The 16,493-nt window shown below is 53.6% G+C and overlaps 4 protein-coding genes across 4 annotated transcripts; 3 read left to right on the forward strand and 1 right to left on the reverse strand.

Annotated features, from left to right (window-relative positions):
* Positions 1-587: 587 nt before the first annotated feature.
* SMAC4_03292 (uncharacterized protein) lies at positions 588-3,363 on the forward strand (the record flags this gene model as incomplete). Its single annotated transcript, XM_003352926.2, has 2 exons — positions 588-1,503; positions 1,583-3,363. The coding sequence occupies exons 1-2, from the start codon at positions 1,137-1,139 to the stop codon at positions 3,361-3,363; spliced, it is 2,148 nt and encodes a 715-aa protein (XP_003352974.1). The 5' UTR covers positions 588-1,136.
* A 38-nt stretch (positions 3,364-3,401) lies between these two features.
* Positions 3,402-3,731, forward strand: SMAC4_14080 (uncharacterized protein; the record flags this gene model as incomplete). Its single annotated transcript, XM_066091765.1, has 1 exon — positions 3,402-3,731. One exon carries the CDS (start codon positions 3,402-3,404, stop codon positions 3,729-3,731), a length of 330 nt encoding a protein of 109 aa, XP_065947715.1.
* Positions 3,732-4,599: 868 nt separating this feature from the next.
* On the forward strand, positions 4,600-7,634 carry SMAC4_03291 (uncharacterized protein). Its single transcript, XM_066089919.1, has 4 exons — positions 4,600-5,623; positions 5,717-6,197; positions 6,260-6,396; positions 6,455-7,634. The coding sequence occupies exons 1-4, from the start codon at positions 5,103-5,105 to the stop codon at positions 7,242-7,244; spliced, it is 1,929 nt and encodes a 642-aa protein (XP_065947716.1). The 5' UTR covers positions 4,600-5,102; the 3' UTR covers positions 7,245-7,634.
* Positions 7,635-7,638: 4 nt separating this feature from the next.
* SMAC4_03290 (uncharacterized protein) lies at positions 7,639-10,209 on the reverse strand (the record flags this gene model as incomplete). The annotated part of the gene is made up of 1 exon (XM_003352924.1): positions 7,639-10,209. The coding sequence occupies one exon, from the start codon at positions 10,207-10,209 to the stop codon at positions 7,639-7,641; it is 2,571 nt and encodes an 856-aa protein (XP_003352972.1).
* Positions 10,210-16,493: the final 6,284 nt, after the last annotated feature.

The following is a 16,493-nucleotide window of genomic DNA, read 5'->3' on the forward strand; positions in this document are numbered from 1 at the left end:
CCACCATTACCCCAGCTTTGGCCAATCCGAGAAGCGGACTAATTTTTTCTTTGGCGGGGACGAGGAGTCAAAAATTTGGCATCATGGCCTGCACTGGACTTCAATTCGGGGCAAATCCGACGGACTGGCTTTGAAGGTGCTTGGGCTTGCACTTGCTGCACTGCTGCTGTTGTTCCAAACTTCTGCCTGCCCCGGCCGCAGCTCTTCCATTGCACTCTTAAGGTTGCCGGTACTGAAACCTGGGAAATCGTAGCTTGACCCGGCTGCCGCCCGCATTTCTGCCAGTGGCGTCAAACCTGAACCCTCCGACTTCCATCGACAACACGACTCGGATCCGAGGCCATCTCCAACTCCTCTTACTTGACCTTCCTTCCCTGAGCTCTTGACGACAAGTTGAACTCAGCTTCCAGCTGCCAGCAACTTCCGCTCCGCTCACTCATTAGGTTCGTCCGCCATTGTTGCCTTGTACATTTTCCTCACTCAAATCAATGGATGGCAAGGGTAGCCAATTCTCGTCCTCGTTCGCGTTGCTGCTCCCCCTTCCTTCACACACCCCGCGCAGCTCTGTATGCCACCTCAACCTACCTTAAGTACCTACATACGTTTGCCTCAACCGCCTCTCCCCTATAAAATCCGCCGAGAATATAAATCGACCTTTGACCCTTTTTCTTTTGTGGCCATTCTAACTCAACACTGATACAAACAGAAAAGGGCCAGCAAAGCGGCGTCTCGCATTATATACCCTAGCTCGGCTGCTCGAGGCCCACGGATAATCCATCCATCTTTCGATTCCAGAGTTGGGAAGGGACCCACGTCGAAACACCTTGCTGAGTAACCTTCGGAGCTTTCAATCACAACCTGAAGCTGGCCACCGTCCTTCATTTACAACTGCTCGGCGTTTGGCAATTCGAACTTTACGATATCTCAGCTCTCGATCAGCTTCTCGTCACTTTGACCTGACCTGGCTGTCCTCTGCTGCCTCTTCCTGGAGCTGCCACCACCCTATCGCCCGCATCCCCGACCCACGCTTCCGGTCTGCGTTTAATACTTAGCTTCGTCTACTTTTGTCGGCCCCGTTCGTCAACTCTACCGCCTGCTACAACAAGCGAAGCTGATAATTCCCACGTTCCGCAACCATGACGCCTCCTAACGAGGCGGACACGCCCGCGAACCCCGACGGTACCAGGCGAGCACCCTACAACGTCATTAAGCCCGTTGTCCCTGCTCTGCCGCTAGGCTTTCCTCAGCGTCCGGTCTCTACCATCAAACAGACCAATCCTTTGGCTCCTGCAGTCATAGCTCGGAGCCAGCCTGTTGCTTCCGCCGTCCAAACAGCAGTCAATCCGGACCTTCGTGATCGACAGCAAGGACAGCCGCCCGCCGAATCGGCAAAGAACGAGGACAAATACAATGGTGCGCCCCTTCGTGGACCGCAGCCCGTTCGACAAAACGGTGCCAACTTCAGTGCTTCGCCAACTGAGCCTTCGCACCAACAAAGAACAGGTATGAAAGCCCTTTTTTGCATGCTGCCAACTTGGCCAGATTTCCATATGTAATAACCTGTACTGACATTCATCTATAGACGTGTCAAATGGCCACCCCCTCTTCTTTGACCCTGCGCCTCCGTCCAACAACACTTTTCTTCCCCGCCCCTCTCACCACGCACCCTCTCAGAGTACAGGTTCCTCTTCGGCCTACATCCACGAAGCTCCAGCAGCCATGCCTCAACCAACCATCATCTATCGGCCCCAGGCTGCTTTTCATCAAGGCCACCCTAGCAATGCCGGTCTGTTTTTTGGAGGACCGAACGACTCTGGGGCCTCATCGCCTGCGCCCCATCCAATGGCCCCCTTTCCTCCACCTGGGGGTTTACCTTATCCTCCTGGGACGATGCCTCCCCTTGATGGCTACGGGCGGCCGTTGCTAGTGTCTCCCGCCGTTGATGGCTATCCCGCGGCTCTCGTCAACCATCATGGTCCCCCCACGCCCCACAGTGTCCACGGCTCGCAGTCACCTGTTCACCCAGGAGATCACAGCTTTGGCCAGCTCGGGTCTGTCAACGGCCGGAGTGCCAATGGCCAGAACGGGCACTCTTCCAACTGGGTTAACCAAGGTGCGTTCCCCCCGCAGGAGCTGAATTCACCTGTCAACAATATGCCTCAACCCAATGCCTCCGTTATGGCCTTCCAGCGAGAGCAGGACGCAACTCTGGACTTCTTGCGTAGCGCAGCAAACAACAACCTCTTCAACGACTGCACGCTTCAAGTCCATTTCAAGCCCAGCCGATTGTTTCAGGAAATCCCTGGGTATGAGAGGTTGTACGAGCCGTTGGCAATTCCAGCGCATCGTTTGGTTCTGGCTCGCAGCCCGAAACTGGCCAGCCTCATGCATTTGCAGGGTACCGGTCCGGGAGGAGTGGTTTCATTGGATCTCGACAACGATTATGTGCGGTCTGACGCCCTCATGTTCGCTATCCGCTCCCTGTATGGTTGGACCCTTCGAGACTTCCTTCCTTCGCACTTCCCTCCACGCACCGCCGTCGAAGAGCTCAAGCTCGCTTTCAGTTATATCACGATCGGCCGCTACCTCCGGATACCGCACGTGTTCTCCTTCGCTGTTCACCGTGGTGCGGAGTTGGTGTACTGGCCCACGATTGAACTTGCTACTGAGTTTGTTCTGAAGTCCGTCATCTTTCCTTCCCGGCAGGAGGTACCCCTGGTCATGACCGAGCTCATCGACAGTGTTCTTCACTTCCTTGCGCACAACATCCCGCAAGACTTTGTCCTTGACACCAGCGTGCGTGGCTTCGGTCTCCCCAGACTACCAGTCAAGACACGTCAGACTTCCGCTCCTCCTTCTGCCGCCCCTTCCGACCCTCAATCCTCTCCCGACCAACCTACACAGGCTACCCGAGCACCATCATCACGTCTCTCAAAGGGGTCCATCAACCCCAGGGTGTTAGAGATTCAGTTCGGAGACCTCTCCCTCGGTTCGGAGAATGGCCAAGGATCGACCAAGCAGGCCGAGAGTTCACGTAGCAACCGTGCGCCGGCGCCCAACGACACCGTCCTCTCACGCATCCTCCTAAATCTGCCGTTCGACATGCTCAAGATCGTCATGGAGAATAGCCCCAATATGCGTCAGAATATTGTCAACGAGGTTGTCCAAGAACGCGAAACAAGGCGAATGTGTGCATTGGCAGAGCATACTGATGTTCTTGGTCCTCTCGCGAAGCCCCCCGGATTGGTCAATGATATGCGGGACTATTGGTATAACAACATGGGATTCAAGGAGGAAGTGGTCTCGGGAGACGGTGCTTACCTTCTCCGTACGTGGATCCACGGCGAGCAAGCAAGCCCTTGAGATGAACGAAGACGATTGTGGGCGTTAATCAGTAATGGATGCTGAGCTCTCGATATTTACGACTTGATGAACGTCGCGAATCGGATTTGACGGGGAAACTCGTTTTCCTATATCGATTCCGCTGGGTTACGCAAAAGGCCCCCTTTTTTAATGCTGTTTATTTCATGTTACTCCATTATCTGTTTGCATTGCGACCGGAGTTGTACAGGTATGGAGGCGACGTTACCATGATTTACTTGGCATGGCAAGTTTCGAGGTACACGATGGATTTCTGCTGTTATGTGAGAGGGATTTGCCTCGGATTTCAACACGTTTGCGCGATAAACGCCGTTGGCATTCATCGGGCTTGGAGTGTGCTGGGATTGTGACTCTGCGAGGCAGAGATATGAGGTCTCGGTCCTCTTTTTTTCTTCTTTCATTTCTTGCATTCATATGCCGAGGAAGCTGGCGATGGTGGAGTTTGGGCGCAATTGATGCAAGCCCCGGAGCTTTTATCTTCCTATTCAGGTCGTCTTGGTCATGAAACGGGGGCAGCGGAGCTTGCCCAACGGTATCCAACATGGTTGGAAGGACGTTATTGCTTTGGCGGGAACCGAAGCTTTCCAGAATCTTTCTTCTGGCGGAGCGAGGATGGTTTGGATTTGGGTCCAGCTCGGGCTTTGCGGCGTTGCTTACGTTTTTCTTTTCTACTTTGTTTTGCAAGGAGCGGTTAACAGGTGGTTGTTTCCACCATACAATGAATTGGGAAGGGGTGGAATCAGCCGCTATGGCTTAAGGATGCGATGACGGAAAACATACTAAAATACCCATGGACGTTGTGATTTTCACCGGAGGAAACAGATGGTGGACATGGTTGAGCATATGAGCTTTGAGCAGGGCTACATGGTAGTAGGTAATTCTCGCTATGGCTTCCAAGATATTTAGGTAGTCGTTTGTAAAACAAAATTGTACATCATGACTTGTACCATCCTCTTCATCTCAGTGTTTATTCTGTGTTTGTTGATTGCGATGTTATTTGGTGTTTTGGAAAGAAAGAGATGCTGTGCCCTCCTTTGAGTGGAAAATGGCATCGTGGAGGATAGCTGCGCAGGTAGCATCGGGGCCCTTTGTGAGTGTGGGGAGAAGTGCGCTAACCTGATTGGGAGCTATTCAGCTTCCTTACATGAGCTCCCTTTAGCTTAGTAAGGGGGTTCCCTGCTAAACAGCCAGTGTGACATTTAGTGAACAAGGAAATACCGAGGTTGGCTCGCTTGGGGGGACAGCACGTGGAACTGTGGAAGCGTCACTCCACTGGGCTGCACCACTGTTGACTGTAGTCGATGTCTCAATTGCTGACTGGATGCCCAATTGAAGCTGAGAACTGCCAGGGCCCATTTCCACCTCCCCTCACCGAATCCATCTCCACAATAAGACTGCCCTTTCTTTCGACCTTTCGGCTGTTTATGACGACATCACGCGACGACGGACCGCGCCGAGTACATTGGGTCTCTCACGATCAAGGATAACACAGAAGCAGGAGGCCAGGCAGAGAGGAAAGGAAAGGAGGAGAAATCCGAGACACGGATAATCAGGGAGTCGAGTCGCGACGGATCATTCGACGTCCATTGGGAATTGCCTCGACGGCCGGCATCAATCACACCACCAGACGAGCTGCTCCGACAGCAGAATAACACACGAAATCATCTACGCGCATCCAGGAGTCAACCAAACTTTGTCCGATCTCAGCGGCGCGTCCCAAGATGGCCTCAAGAGCCTCCGCCGGCGCAGCCGCAACAGGCCCTCGAGCCAGCCCCGGCGGCCCAGGAGGCCCGGGAGTCACGGCCAAGTCCACCTCGGATCCCATCCTTCGCAATGCTCTGCGATACACCATCTCGGCTCGCGAATACGCCGTGCTGCACAAATACGTCATCTCCAAGTCCAAAACGCTGAAGAAACGGGCACCGACAGTCGATACTGTGCAGAGAATCATGGACGGTGAACCCCAGAATAGGGGTCGCGGCGGCGGTGGTGTTAGTGGTCAGGCGCCGACCAAGAGTTACGCCGCTGCTGCTGCTGCTGGCACCGGCGGTTCTTCCGGCGATAAGGGATCCAAGGCGAAGGCTAAAGAGGAGGTGTTGGCCAGGATTGCTGGCAAGGGTGCGGGTGCCGACGATTACAATGCGAGGGCGATTAGACACTCGCTGCGCGTCTTCATTGCGACAGGCGCGTTGATGAAGTTGTGGGGGATCGTGTCGGCGAGGGTTCTAGGGAAGAAGCAAGTGTACGTTGACTGCCCGTGTCTCGTCATGTCAATCCATTTCTCTCCTCGGTGTGTCAAGGTAGGATGTCACGATATGAGCTAACACGGGAACAGTGGTGCTGCTGGCGGTCAGAAGCAGCCGCTTCACAAATCGCCGACCCTCCGGCTATCCGTATCACTCAGCACCATCTTGCTGATGTACCGACTTCTTTTCCGCTTTTTCACGCGTCTACGTGCCCATTTGCTGGACCCTACGGCGGCTCCGTTCCGGATCCGTAACCCCAAGACTACGCTCACACTTACGTCGCCGTATGCCCCTGCCGTCGGCGCTTCTCTGGCTGGTCTTGCGCTGGGTGTCTATCCGAGCCAGCAGCTGCGTGTTTCCATTGCCGTGTACGCGCTCTTCAGGGCACTTGAGTTCGGATGGAATTGTGCCGAGGACAACGGCATGGTATGGGGTTGGGATAAGGGCACCCACGGCAGGCCGGACAAAAAGCGGGTGAGGCCGTGGTGGTGGGGCAGTTGGATGTTGCAGCCCTTTGCTTTTGGCCAGCTGTTGCATGCCGCTGTGTTCGACCGGGACTGTTTCCCTACGGTAAGTTTGCTATCATCAGATGGACGACAAGGGACGGGTTGCTAACACACGAGACGACGCAGGCCTATGGCGATTTCATCTTCAAGCACTCGACAGCCTATCTCCATGCCAGGCCCGAGGATTTCCCTCTCAGCCTGAAGTGGCCCAAGGTTTACGAAATCATCGATAGCCTCGCTACAATGGCTAAGCTCAACTGGCCGCACGTTTTTACCCCCCTTCTCTTTTCCCCTGGTTGACCTGGCTAACATCCTCAACAGGGCATTCATCTCTCCCGTCCTCTTCCCCGGCAAAGAAGATACTTTGCCCGCCTCCCTCTCGGCCATCGCGCCCCTTACTTCGGGCGCTCATCCACTTATCACTTCCCTCTCTTGCGCCACACTCCATCCGTCCGACCCGTCCTGCAGCCGCACCTTCCTCACCTTCTGGCTGCGTTCCTTCCCGCCCTTGACCAAGATCCTCCTCCTCGTGTACTCGGCCATGGTCCTCCCGCGCTTCAGCTCGCTCTACCACTACCCGCTCTCCACCATCCAGGGCATCATCTCCAACGCGCTGCGCATGTCCACCTTCCTCACGGGCGCCCTGGGCACCTGGTGGAGCAGCATCTGCTTCTTCCAGACATGGCTGCCGCGCACCTTCATGCCCACGCAGCGCTTCTTCCTCGGAGGCTTCTTGGCCGGCTTCTGGGCCTATCTGGAGAAGAAGAAGGGCCGGCCGATCTTCTTGCACACGGCCAAGGCGAGCTTGAACAGCCTCTGGAAGGTCGGTGTCAAGAGGAGGTGGTGGCGCGCCATGAAGGGTGGGGATGTCTGGGTTTTCGTGGCGGCGTTGGCGCTCACGGGCGTGGTGTATGAGCGGGACGCCAAATCGTTGAGGGAGGGCAACTGGAGGAAGGGCGTCAGCTGGGTTAGAGGTGAAGGGTGGAGGGATTGGGTCGAGACGTTGGAAATTGAGGGTGATGATGAGGCGGATGAGAAGGAGGATAAGTTTTATGGGCGTGACATGATTGAGGAGGAGGATGAGTCGGAAGAGGAAAACTTGAGGTATTAAGCTGGGAGCTGGTTACGATGGTGGAAGGTTGAGGGGAATTTTTTGGGTATGGTGGTGGAAAAGGAGGATGGGGGTTCTTTGCTGTGCAAGCAACCCTTGATGGATTGGCTGGCTGGCTTTCTCTTTTTGAAGAACAGACCTTGAAGACGTGACGGACTGATGGTAACTTAAGGGCTTGCCACGATGGGAGATGTACGTAGGTAGTCTTGCGAAATTTGTTTGATGTATATACCCTTCTTTAGATGATTACTGTTACATATACACGTCACTCATTGGACCTTGCATACTGTCCAGACGTAGATCCCCCCCATCATAATCCATGATAACTTAACCTTCTCAGGTTTTGACCCAAAACTCATTAACCCAACCATGATTGTCTTTAAATCCCATACCATCAAAGCTTAAATGCCCCCGTCAACCTCAAATCCCTACTACTAGCCCCAACCCAAAGCTTATACTCCCCCCTTCTCAACCGCCACTGCTGTGCCTCCACATCCCAAACGCTCAAATCCCTTCTGGTCAACTCAAACTCTGCCTCCGCCTGCTCTCCGGGTGCCAACGGTCCCACACGCTTAAACCCACGCAGCTGCCGAATCGGCGTCTCACCTTCGTCATCCACCTCTTCGTCGGAGGAGGAAGGGATCCCAACATATAGCTGCACAACCTCACTCCCTGCATATTTCTCCCCGGTGTTCTCGACGATGCACCGCACCACGAACAGGATCTGCCATAAATCCGGGTGTCCGCCTTGCACAACGGGGGTTTCGGGGTTAGGGAATTCTGGGAACCTACGGGGACGAGCAGCAGAGGATGTAATCTCTTCCATGTCTACCCTCGGACGGATAGCAGCGTAGATCTCCAGCTCAGAATAAGAAAAGGTCGTATAAGACATTCCAAACCCGAACTCGAATCTCGGCTCGATCTCGTGCCGGTCGAAATAGCGGTAATCAATATGGAGGCCTTCGGAGAAGTTATCTTCTGGGAAGAACGGGTCATCGTCGCCATCCTTTTGGCCGCCCGTGGAAGGGTTGAGTAAATGGCCGTAGTCGGATTCCTTCTTGGCGATGGTATAGGGTAGACGGCCAGAGGGGGTAACGTCGCCGTATAAAATGTCCACTAGGCTGTTGCCTGATTCCTGGCCCGGTAAACCGGCCATTAACACGGCCGTGACGTTGGGGTGGGAGATCCACGGGTCGACTAGCCTGATGCCGGCGGAGTGGACTACGACAATGGTGCGGGCGCACCATGAGGCGATGTTTTCTACGAGCGAGTCGCTGAAGGTGTCCGAGAGGGCGGAGCGGTCGGACATCTCCGAGGCGTAGGCGTTGATGAAGACGAGGCAGGCGTCTGCGTTGAGGTACTGCTGGGCGGGGTTGGCCGAGTGGAAGTCCCAGCGGAGCATGCCGCCGCGGTCTGCGCGGACGCGGTGAGACAGAGCCTCGAAGGGCGAGACGACGTACGGAGGCGTGGAACTGCCGGAGCCGCCGCCGGTGATCAGGGTGCCGTTGAAGGTGGTCCAGCCGCGGTTGACGTCGTAGCCGCCGCCGTAGCGGTCGGGGTTCTCCCAGGGCGTGGACTTGACGATGGCGTCGTAGCCGTAGATGGCAAGGAACTTGGGTTTGGTGAGGGGGAGGGTGCCGTTGACGTTTTTGACGAGGACCGTTCCCGCCGCGCCGATTTCCCGGATGAGATCCGCGTGGTCCGCCTGTACGTCAACCGGGTCCGGAAGCTGGCCGCCCGGCGCGACACCAACGGGCGGATAGGCGCCGTCGTCCTGGCCTGCGTATAACCACGCTGCTAGAACACGGGTCGCCATGTCGTTTAACCGCTCTTCAGCCACTGTTCCGTTCTTGACCGCTTCTAGCAACTTGTCGCCCCAGAACCCGTCGCGCGGCATCACGACATCTAAGCCAGCATTAGCTGACGATACGCCACTCATCTGCCCGTCCCAGTCGCTCACCACGAACCCTTCAAACCCCAGCTCCGTCTTGAGCACTCCATTCAGCAGCTTCGAGTTCTGGCACGCGTAGCTGTGATTTGCCCTATTATACCCGCACATGACTGCTCCGGCACCCGACTTCAAGGCATCCATAAACGGCCAGACATACATCTCCCGGAGCGCTCTGTCGCCCACATTCGCACTGATAGCGTGCCCTTCCCCACCCGGCGTATCCTGGCCCCATCGTCTTCTATACTCCTGCTCGTTCAGCAAGAAATGCTTCGCCGTGGCAATGACTCCTTCCCCCTGCACGCCCTCCACGATCTTCCCCATCCCGACGCCAGCCAGGTACGGATCACTTCCTAGCCCTTCCCAATTCCTCCCGCCCTTCGCCACCCTGCCCAGCGGGCCCGCTAGTGGTCCGAGAGCAATGTTCACGCCCTTTCCGCGATACTCGGCGCCTACAGCCCTACCGTAACGGTACATGAGATCGGAATCCCATGTTGCGGCGAGGTGGATGCCCGCGGGAAAAGCAGAGGCAAATTCCTGGCCGCGCACGCCGGAAGGGCCGTCGTAGAAACATAGTGGTGGGATGGAAAAGCGCGGGATGGCACCCGTGTTGCCTACGCATGGGCCGGGGTAGCCGCGAGTGAGGTTTTGCAGTTCAAAGGGGGTCATTTGCGAGGTGAGACTGAGGGCGTGCTGGTAGGCGGATGACCAGCGGGAGGAGGAGGTGCCGTTGGCGACAGGGGTGGGGTAGAATGGAGGACTGAGGCCGTAGTAGGGGACTTCGGAGGGGTGTTGTCCGTTGGGTTCATGGTGTTGGGATTTTGATGAGGTGGTTGATGATGGTGGTGAGGATGATGGTAGACTACTACACGATTGCAGAGAGGCGGCGGCGCAGATGACGGAGACGGCACCTTTCATGGAGAAGACGACTTGTTTTGCTTGGTCGACGAAGTACCTTGGGCCTGGGAGGCTCGTTGGCGGCCGGAGCTGCTCGTAGAGACTGCTAAGATGGTTCATGGTTGTGGTTGTGAGATGGACAATGATTGCATTTCTCCAAGTTCTCAGGTGTCGCTTTGGTGAGGTAGAGGTAGTCAGCCGGATCTCGCCCTGGGTAAGTTCTTGTTATCCAGATGACTGCTTTAATCCTCGAGGTCGAGAAGGAAAGTCAGGAGGACGAGGAGGAGGACGGTATCGGCGGTCTGATTCCGTCGCTAGAAGATGATCGGCGCTTGGTCCTTGAAGATGGTAAATCAGGCAAACCCCATCCCCAGATGGAAGCTTATGTTCTCGGTACACTGGGCCTCTTAAATCAACTTCTTACCGCTAGTTCGGGGATCTTGGTTGGGCTGAGTGCGGCTGCCACGCATTGACGGACGGGACCTCCGCTGGTTGCCTTGGTTTGTTACAAGTTGAAGATGGACATACATGCATGGTGGTTGGCGCTGGATGTCGTGAGGGGGTTAGCGCTAAGGCTGCTATCGGTCGAATATGGAGAATTGTACCTGTAAGTGTTAGTGCACGTAACCGCCTGGCACAACCTGGCACTGTAGAATGTGCAGGCATTGCGGCAAGCAGATGGGAAAATGCTGATTCCTCTTCTCAGACTGCATAAAACGCCGTTCTAGACTTTCATGGCGATGATGGCCAACCGACAACCAGTGGTTTTTCCGTGTGCAAATCATGAACTTGCACCCAGTCGGATGTCTTTAGCGGATGACGCGGCCGCCAGCTTTCGTCGCCAAGCAAAGCTGATGATAGCTTGCATACCTAGTTACGCGAGAGCTTTTTCCTCGACCTTTTTCAGTGTACATTTGTCCTTTAGTGTGATTATATAGTTTCAAAGGTCAAGAAAGTCGTGTAAACAGTCGGGAGGGACTCAGAGAGGAAAGTACCTTAGTCAAGTCGTCGAGGTCGGCTTCTTTCCAGTTTCCCTAGTTAAAAGTGTGGACCCACTTCTCGATCACTAACAATTAACGGGACATAACACTAACATCATCGGCACTTCATCTCGCCTTCCTTCTTTCTTTGCTAATACATCCTCCATGAAGACACACTTGTCTTTCTTCCCTTCCTCACGACTTTTGGTCTGATGAATTGAAGACCCCCCATGAAACAACGAGACTTTTCAATGCTTCCTATCGACCACCTGTGAGAGCCGTAATTTCGTCAATCCCTCGCTTTCTAAGCGCTCAGAGCAAGCCTCTTCCAAGAGGTGTCAACATCGCAACGCTGTTGACAAGCGAATGTAACAAGCGCTTCCTCAGAAGGTATCATAGTGTTGCGTTCAGGGTTCTTGTTCGTTCGTCAACGCGTCTGGGCTGCCATCCGGAACCACTTTCGGCTACGTCAGGCCTTTCACGATCTTCCGCCCACGTGTGCTCACTACAACGGTCGCGCATTATGTGAGAACGGACGGACCATGCGTCGAACAGCGGGAGAAGACTTTTATTTTTCGAAAGAGCTTGTTTTTTTTTCTTGATTTCGATCCCGGATCCGTGGAGACGACGGGACTGCACTATTTAAATTCCTTTACGTACTAATGCACCTCGGAGGATATTGAAGGGGGCCCAGGGGGAAACCATGTGGAGATATATGATGACGAAATGACGGGAACTTGGCGCTGACTGAATGACTAAAAAATCCGGGCTCATCACTCACAGAAAGCCGTTGGAAGAAGAGAATTCTCATGGAAATATTCCTTCCGGGCGGGGGATATGTTTCCATGCTCCCATGCTGCTAACACCCAGGAACTATAGCTTCCCATGTGAAAGAAAGGCTTCGCTTGGAATTCGCGGGAGAGCGCGGTCACAGCGGACAGGCGGACAGGCGGACAGGGACGGCACGAGGCAGACGAGACACAAAAAAACGGCTTCTTCTGGAATGGGATACCACCCAACGCGGAAATGTCTTCTTTGTTATGGTGCCTTGCATACGTATTTCTCAACTACACATGCGACGCAAAAGAAGTTGTAGCCATCCATGTCCCATAGGTGTATTATCCCATTCACAATCCAAGATTTCGGTTATTACCACCGCATCTATAACCTGTCCCCGACCCGCTGTTCCAGTCGGTGGTGGGATTATGTAACCCATACCATGGAGGAGGTAACGGTATTATAATACCCCCCAGAGGCATAACGCACCAGAGAAACAACCTAGGCCCAGAGCCTATGTGTGTTCAATATGATCCTACGTGACTGACTGGAAATATCGCGTCGTATCGAATCAACAATCAACATGACAAAAAACAACAACCGAGACTCACCGAGACCGCGCCCGTCACACCGTATTACCACCTCACTCTACTCTCAAGCAAAGCTACCTTACGTATCTGAATACGATATATGACGGACTGGGAAAGTCTGACGAGAAGAATGAGCGGACGGACAGACGAGCGGGCGGGCAAAAGGGTCCTGGCTGGGGGTTACTTTTTTGTATGACTGTTGAAACCATATATTGGTTATGGAAATGGATGGGAAGTGAAAGAGGAAACCTTCAAAGTCAGAAGTAGATTATTAGTAATAGTAATAGTAGTAGAAACGCAATTGCGAAATTACAGGATCTAATAAGATAGAAATGGAGATGGAATGGTGTTGTATTGGCACATTCTGCCTGATCGGTCGGAATCGCATTCGCATCGAGATCCCCTTTCTCAAAACACGGACTCTTCAGAATCCGATACAGTGCGTACCGTGAAATTGTTTTCGTCGTTCTAGGCCGATTGATCAACACCCAAGGCCCAAACAGTCCCATGCGGGCCCGGTAGTGTAGAAGAAAAAATGCTTCTTTGTCCGTTGGCAATCCGACCCAAGAGTTTCCAAGGCAGAATGGATTTCCCACCAAGATTTCTGGTGGTTGTCGATCATGTAGTGCTCGGGGCATGGTGTTGTGGGGCGCGCCAACCACGAGCTTCCAAGGTAGCGGAAATGATGCGCACCTGCCTGGTGGCGGGCTAGTTTGAATGCAATTGCTGGGAAGCAGATTATGTATATTAGTGTAGAAGAGTTCAAGATACTGTCTTGATCGGGGACGGAGACTTTGTGTAAGATGATGAATGATAAGGATGATTACATTTGGGTGAGGAAATATCAGGTCGTCATAGACGGGGGTGCGTGAAATGAAGGCCGCCGTCTTATTAGGAGGTATCTGCCCAACGCGAGCAGGAAATTGCCTGGAAAGTAAAAGGTGGGAAAAGAGACAGTATACTGATTGCCGCAAAGTAGACTGAAGCTCTTGATGGAAATGTAACTGAACTTGTCCAAAATGATTTTTTGGACTCGTGGTGATACAAAGGGTCTGAAGTGCTGGTGACCGCCACGCATGTTTGAGACGTTATGACATGGAAAAAGTTGCCTTTTATGCCTTTCTCCGCGCTGTTGACCCTGGGGCACCGGACCTTCCACATCTGCTCTCGGCCTCCTATCTCAGAATCATATCCACGTATCTTCTTCTGCTCTATACGACTGTGTCACGTGATAATATCGTCCGTGGTACAACTTCTCGTCAGGGGGCTTTTTCTTCTCTTTTTTGTCTGTGCAATGCGGGGTTGTGACCTGTTCAGCCGTACACTCACCTGCATGGTAGCGAGCAGCACCCCTCGAGCACTCAAAGTCTCAACTGCCGACCCCTCGTCCTCTCTTTTTCTTTGTCAGTCTCTGTTGATGATGTCTTGGACTGAAACCTTGAGACCGCGATGCAGGGTGGTGGGATCTCTTTGTTTTCACTGTTTCATCATATCCTCTCTTACGTGTCTAGTTCCGCTCTGGAGACAATTTGTAGCTGAATTTCCATTTCTTAGGTGTAAGTTGACATCAAATACAGTGGACAGTGGGGGATGCTCATCTTGGAAAGGGCCAAGGCCCTATCTTGCATTCGGAAGGCGCACCAGAAACGGTCACCTCCACAAGACTTGTATCGAGGTTCCATTCATTTCTCGTGGTTGTGGAGTGCTCATTAAGACTGGTTTGGTTTAGCGTCAGGTACAGCCGTCCAAGTGCTCCTCCTAATTGGATCGCGGAAGCCCTGGCCGATCCGTCTAGGTGGGACAGCTGTTGCGGCGGCTAGAGCCGGCGAGGGCGTGTGTCTAGCGGATCTTCCGTAAGTACGTGTACCTGAAATCTCGAATCCTTCGTGCATTTAGCTGATGGCCAATGTTTCAAGATCCACCAAGAAAAACCTCGCAATATCACCAACTGTGATCCTGTAATTTGGTGGGCCGTCAACGAACAACACGACAAAGATGTTATGATAAACATTCTGCTGACATTCCCTCGCTTCTCTTCCAACAGGTAGCGCACCGCACAGCAAACCTTCAGCGATATCGCCGTGAAAGATGGACAGGAGCCTTCTTCTGCACGGACCCAATCGGAGGGCGGAAGGGGGTTGAACACGACGGTTTGAGGCTCTACTGGCTGGATGCAACGGCCAGTGAAACCAACCAGCAAAACGATGGTGCAAAAGACACGACTATCAGCCGCTCGATACAAACGCAAAACCCGCCTCCGCTGATGTCCCCGCTTGCTGTGAATGGGTGGAATTCTGTGGCTGGTCCGCTCAATGTCCGTCACTTCTCGAGGTCTGTTGGTCTACCGGCTACCCCAAACCCCCCAAGCTCCACGACGGCGGCGTGGGGTGCATGAGTTTTCGTTTGGCCTCTGCGGCATCATACACCCAATCATGCAAGCTGAAGTCCTTTGCGTCTTCATTCTGGTGTAGATCCGGGGGAGGAGAGAGCAGATTGAGACAGGCAGAGCCCAGTCTGGGGTGATTGTCGACCCCGAACAAGACAATAGTCTGCATCCGTGTCGCACAGCCAGAAACCGGACCAGGTTTTATTCGTATATCGCGGTAGCACAGAGACCCCAAGGTCTGAACATCCGTCACCGTAAATAATCCAGTCAGTTGGTCGAGTCCAGGTCCATCATTGTCGCACCGGCAAGACTGGTGTCTTCTTGGACATATGGCTGGTTCGATACTTGGCCATCAGTATTTCCCACGTCCGCCTCTATGTCCGCCTCTGTTGCCCGCTCGAACCATGATTCGACTCTTGGCCGTAAGCCCATGTGCCAAACGGCCATAACGCAAAGAGCATGGGGAGCAAATAGCCGTCAGCAAACCATTACTCTGCAGCCGTATCTGTTCCCGCCGCGGTGTTGTGCTACTGTTCAGGTGAGAGGTGTTGACTGGCGCGAGTGACGCGACTGCCTTCGACTGGTGATGCTTGGCGGATGTCGGGTGCCCCGAGATAGCTCGGCTAGTGGGGACGGTAAGAACCTTGTTCGCCTGGCTCGTTCGTATTAACAAGGCCCAGGACAATTCCAACATGTTACTTTAACACTGGTTCGTTGGCAATTGGCGTGAATAGTGACGGGAGTACTCCCAGGTCGTTGTTCGAGCAAGACAGACAGAGCCGAGGGCTTTTCTTTTCTCCAACAAATCATATGCTGTCATTACATATGCAAAGGCACCTAGAGAGACGGGTCATTCAGATGCAGCACTGTAAGATACCTTGCTGTTCTGTACGTGCAGTGAAAAGATGCCGTGGGTTGCAGCACGCCCTGCCGCCGCCGACTAGCGACCCGCATCCGCATGCCGCGACGCCATAAGGTACGGTAAGATACGTACACACCGGCACCGCGCCCAACAAGAAAGCGGGTGATGGAGGGGTGTGTTTCTGAAGTCTTTCAAAGGTTGGAAAAGCACAATCAGTTTGTAAACAAAGAGAAAGCCAAAAGAAAGGGCATGCCTGATTGAGTTCATCAGCATGACTCGTGAAAATTGTCGCGAATATGGGATGTTCCTGTGAAAAGGTAAGCAACACTTAAAAGTGGGATCCGCCTTGCCCTACCTGACAAGAGTTACCTTACAGGGAACAACATGGGATGAAATCAGATGGGACGAACCTCTCTGTTTTTCCGTCGGTGCACAAGGGCAAGCCTAAACCAAACCAAACAACCGGTACCCCATAAAACAAGCGCAAAGAGAACCGCCCTGGTTCATGGATCGCAAAGCTCATCTCAATACCAATGTCAGTGGTGATTGTTGTCGACGATCTGGTAGCCTTGACCCATCGCTCTCCATGGGGTTGGCGGCGACAATCTGATGGCACTCTATCACTAGTGTACCATGTCGTCCCCATGAGGTGATGATGCCTTCATCGTCGTCTCATACGTACCTCACTGACCAACAAATGCGAGCATGGAGAGTGCCAGCGAGGTCAGTGCAGGCTGTACTCTGCACTCTGCAGGGACGGAAACAGATTGGAGACTTTCTGGGAGCCAGGGGGTAATTTAGGATGAAAT

The sequence above is a fragment of the Sordaria macrospora genome, chromosome 7 (genome assembly GCF_033870435.1).
Source record: "Sordaria macrospora chromosome 7, complete sequence".
Lineage (NCBI taxonomy): Eukaryota > Fungi > Ascomycota > Sordariomycetes > Sordariales > Sordariaceae > Sordaria > Sordaria macrospora.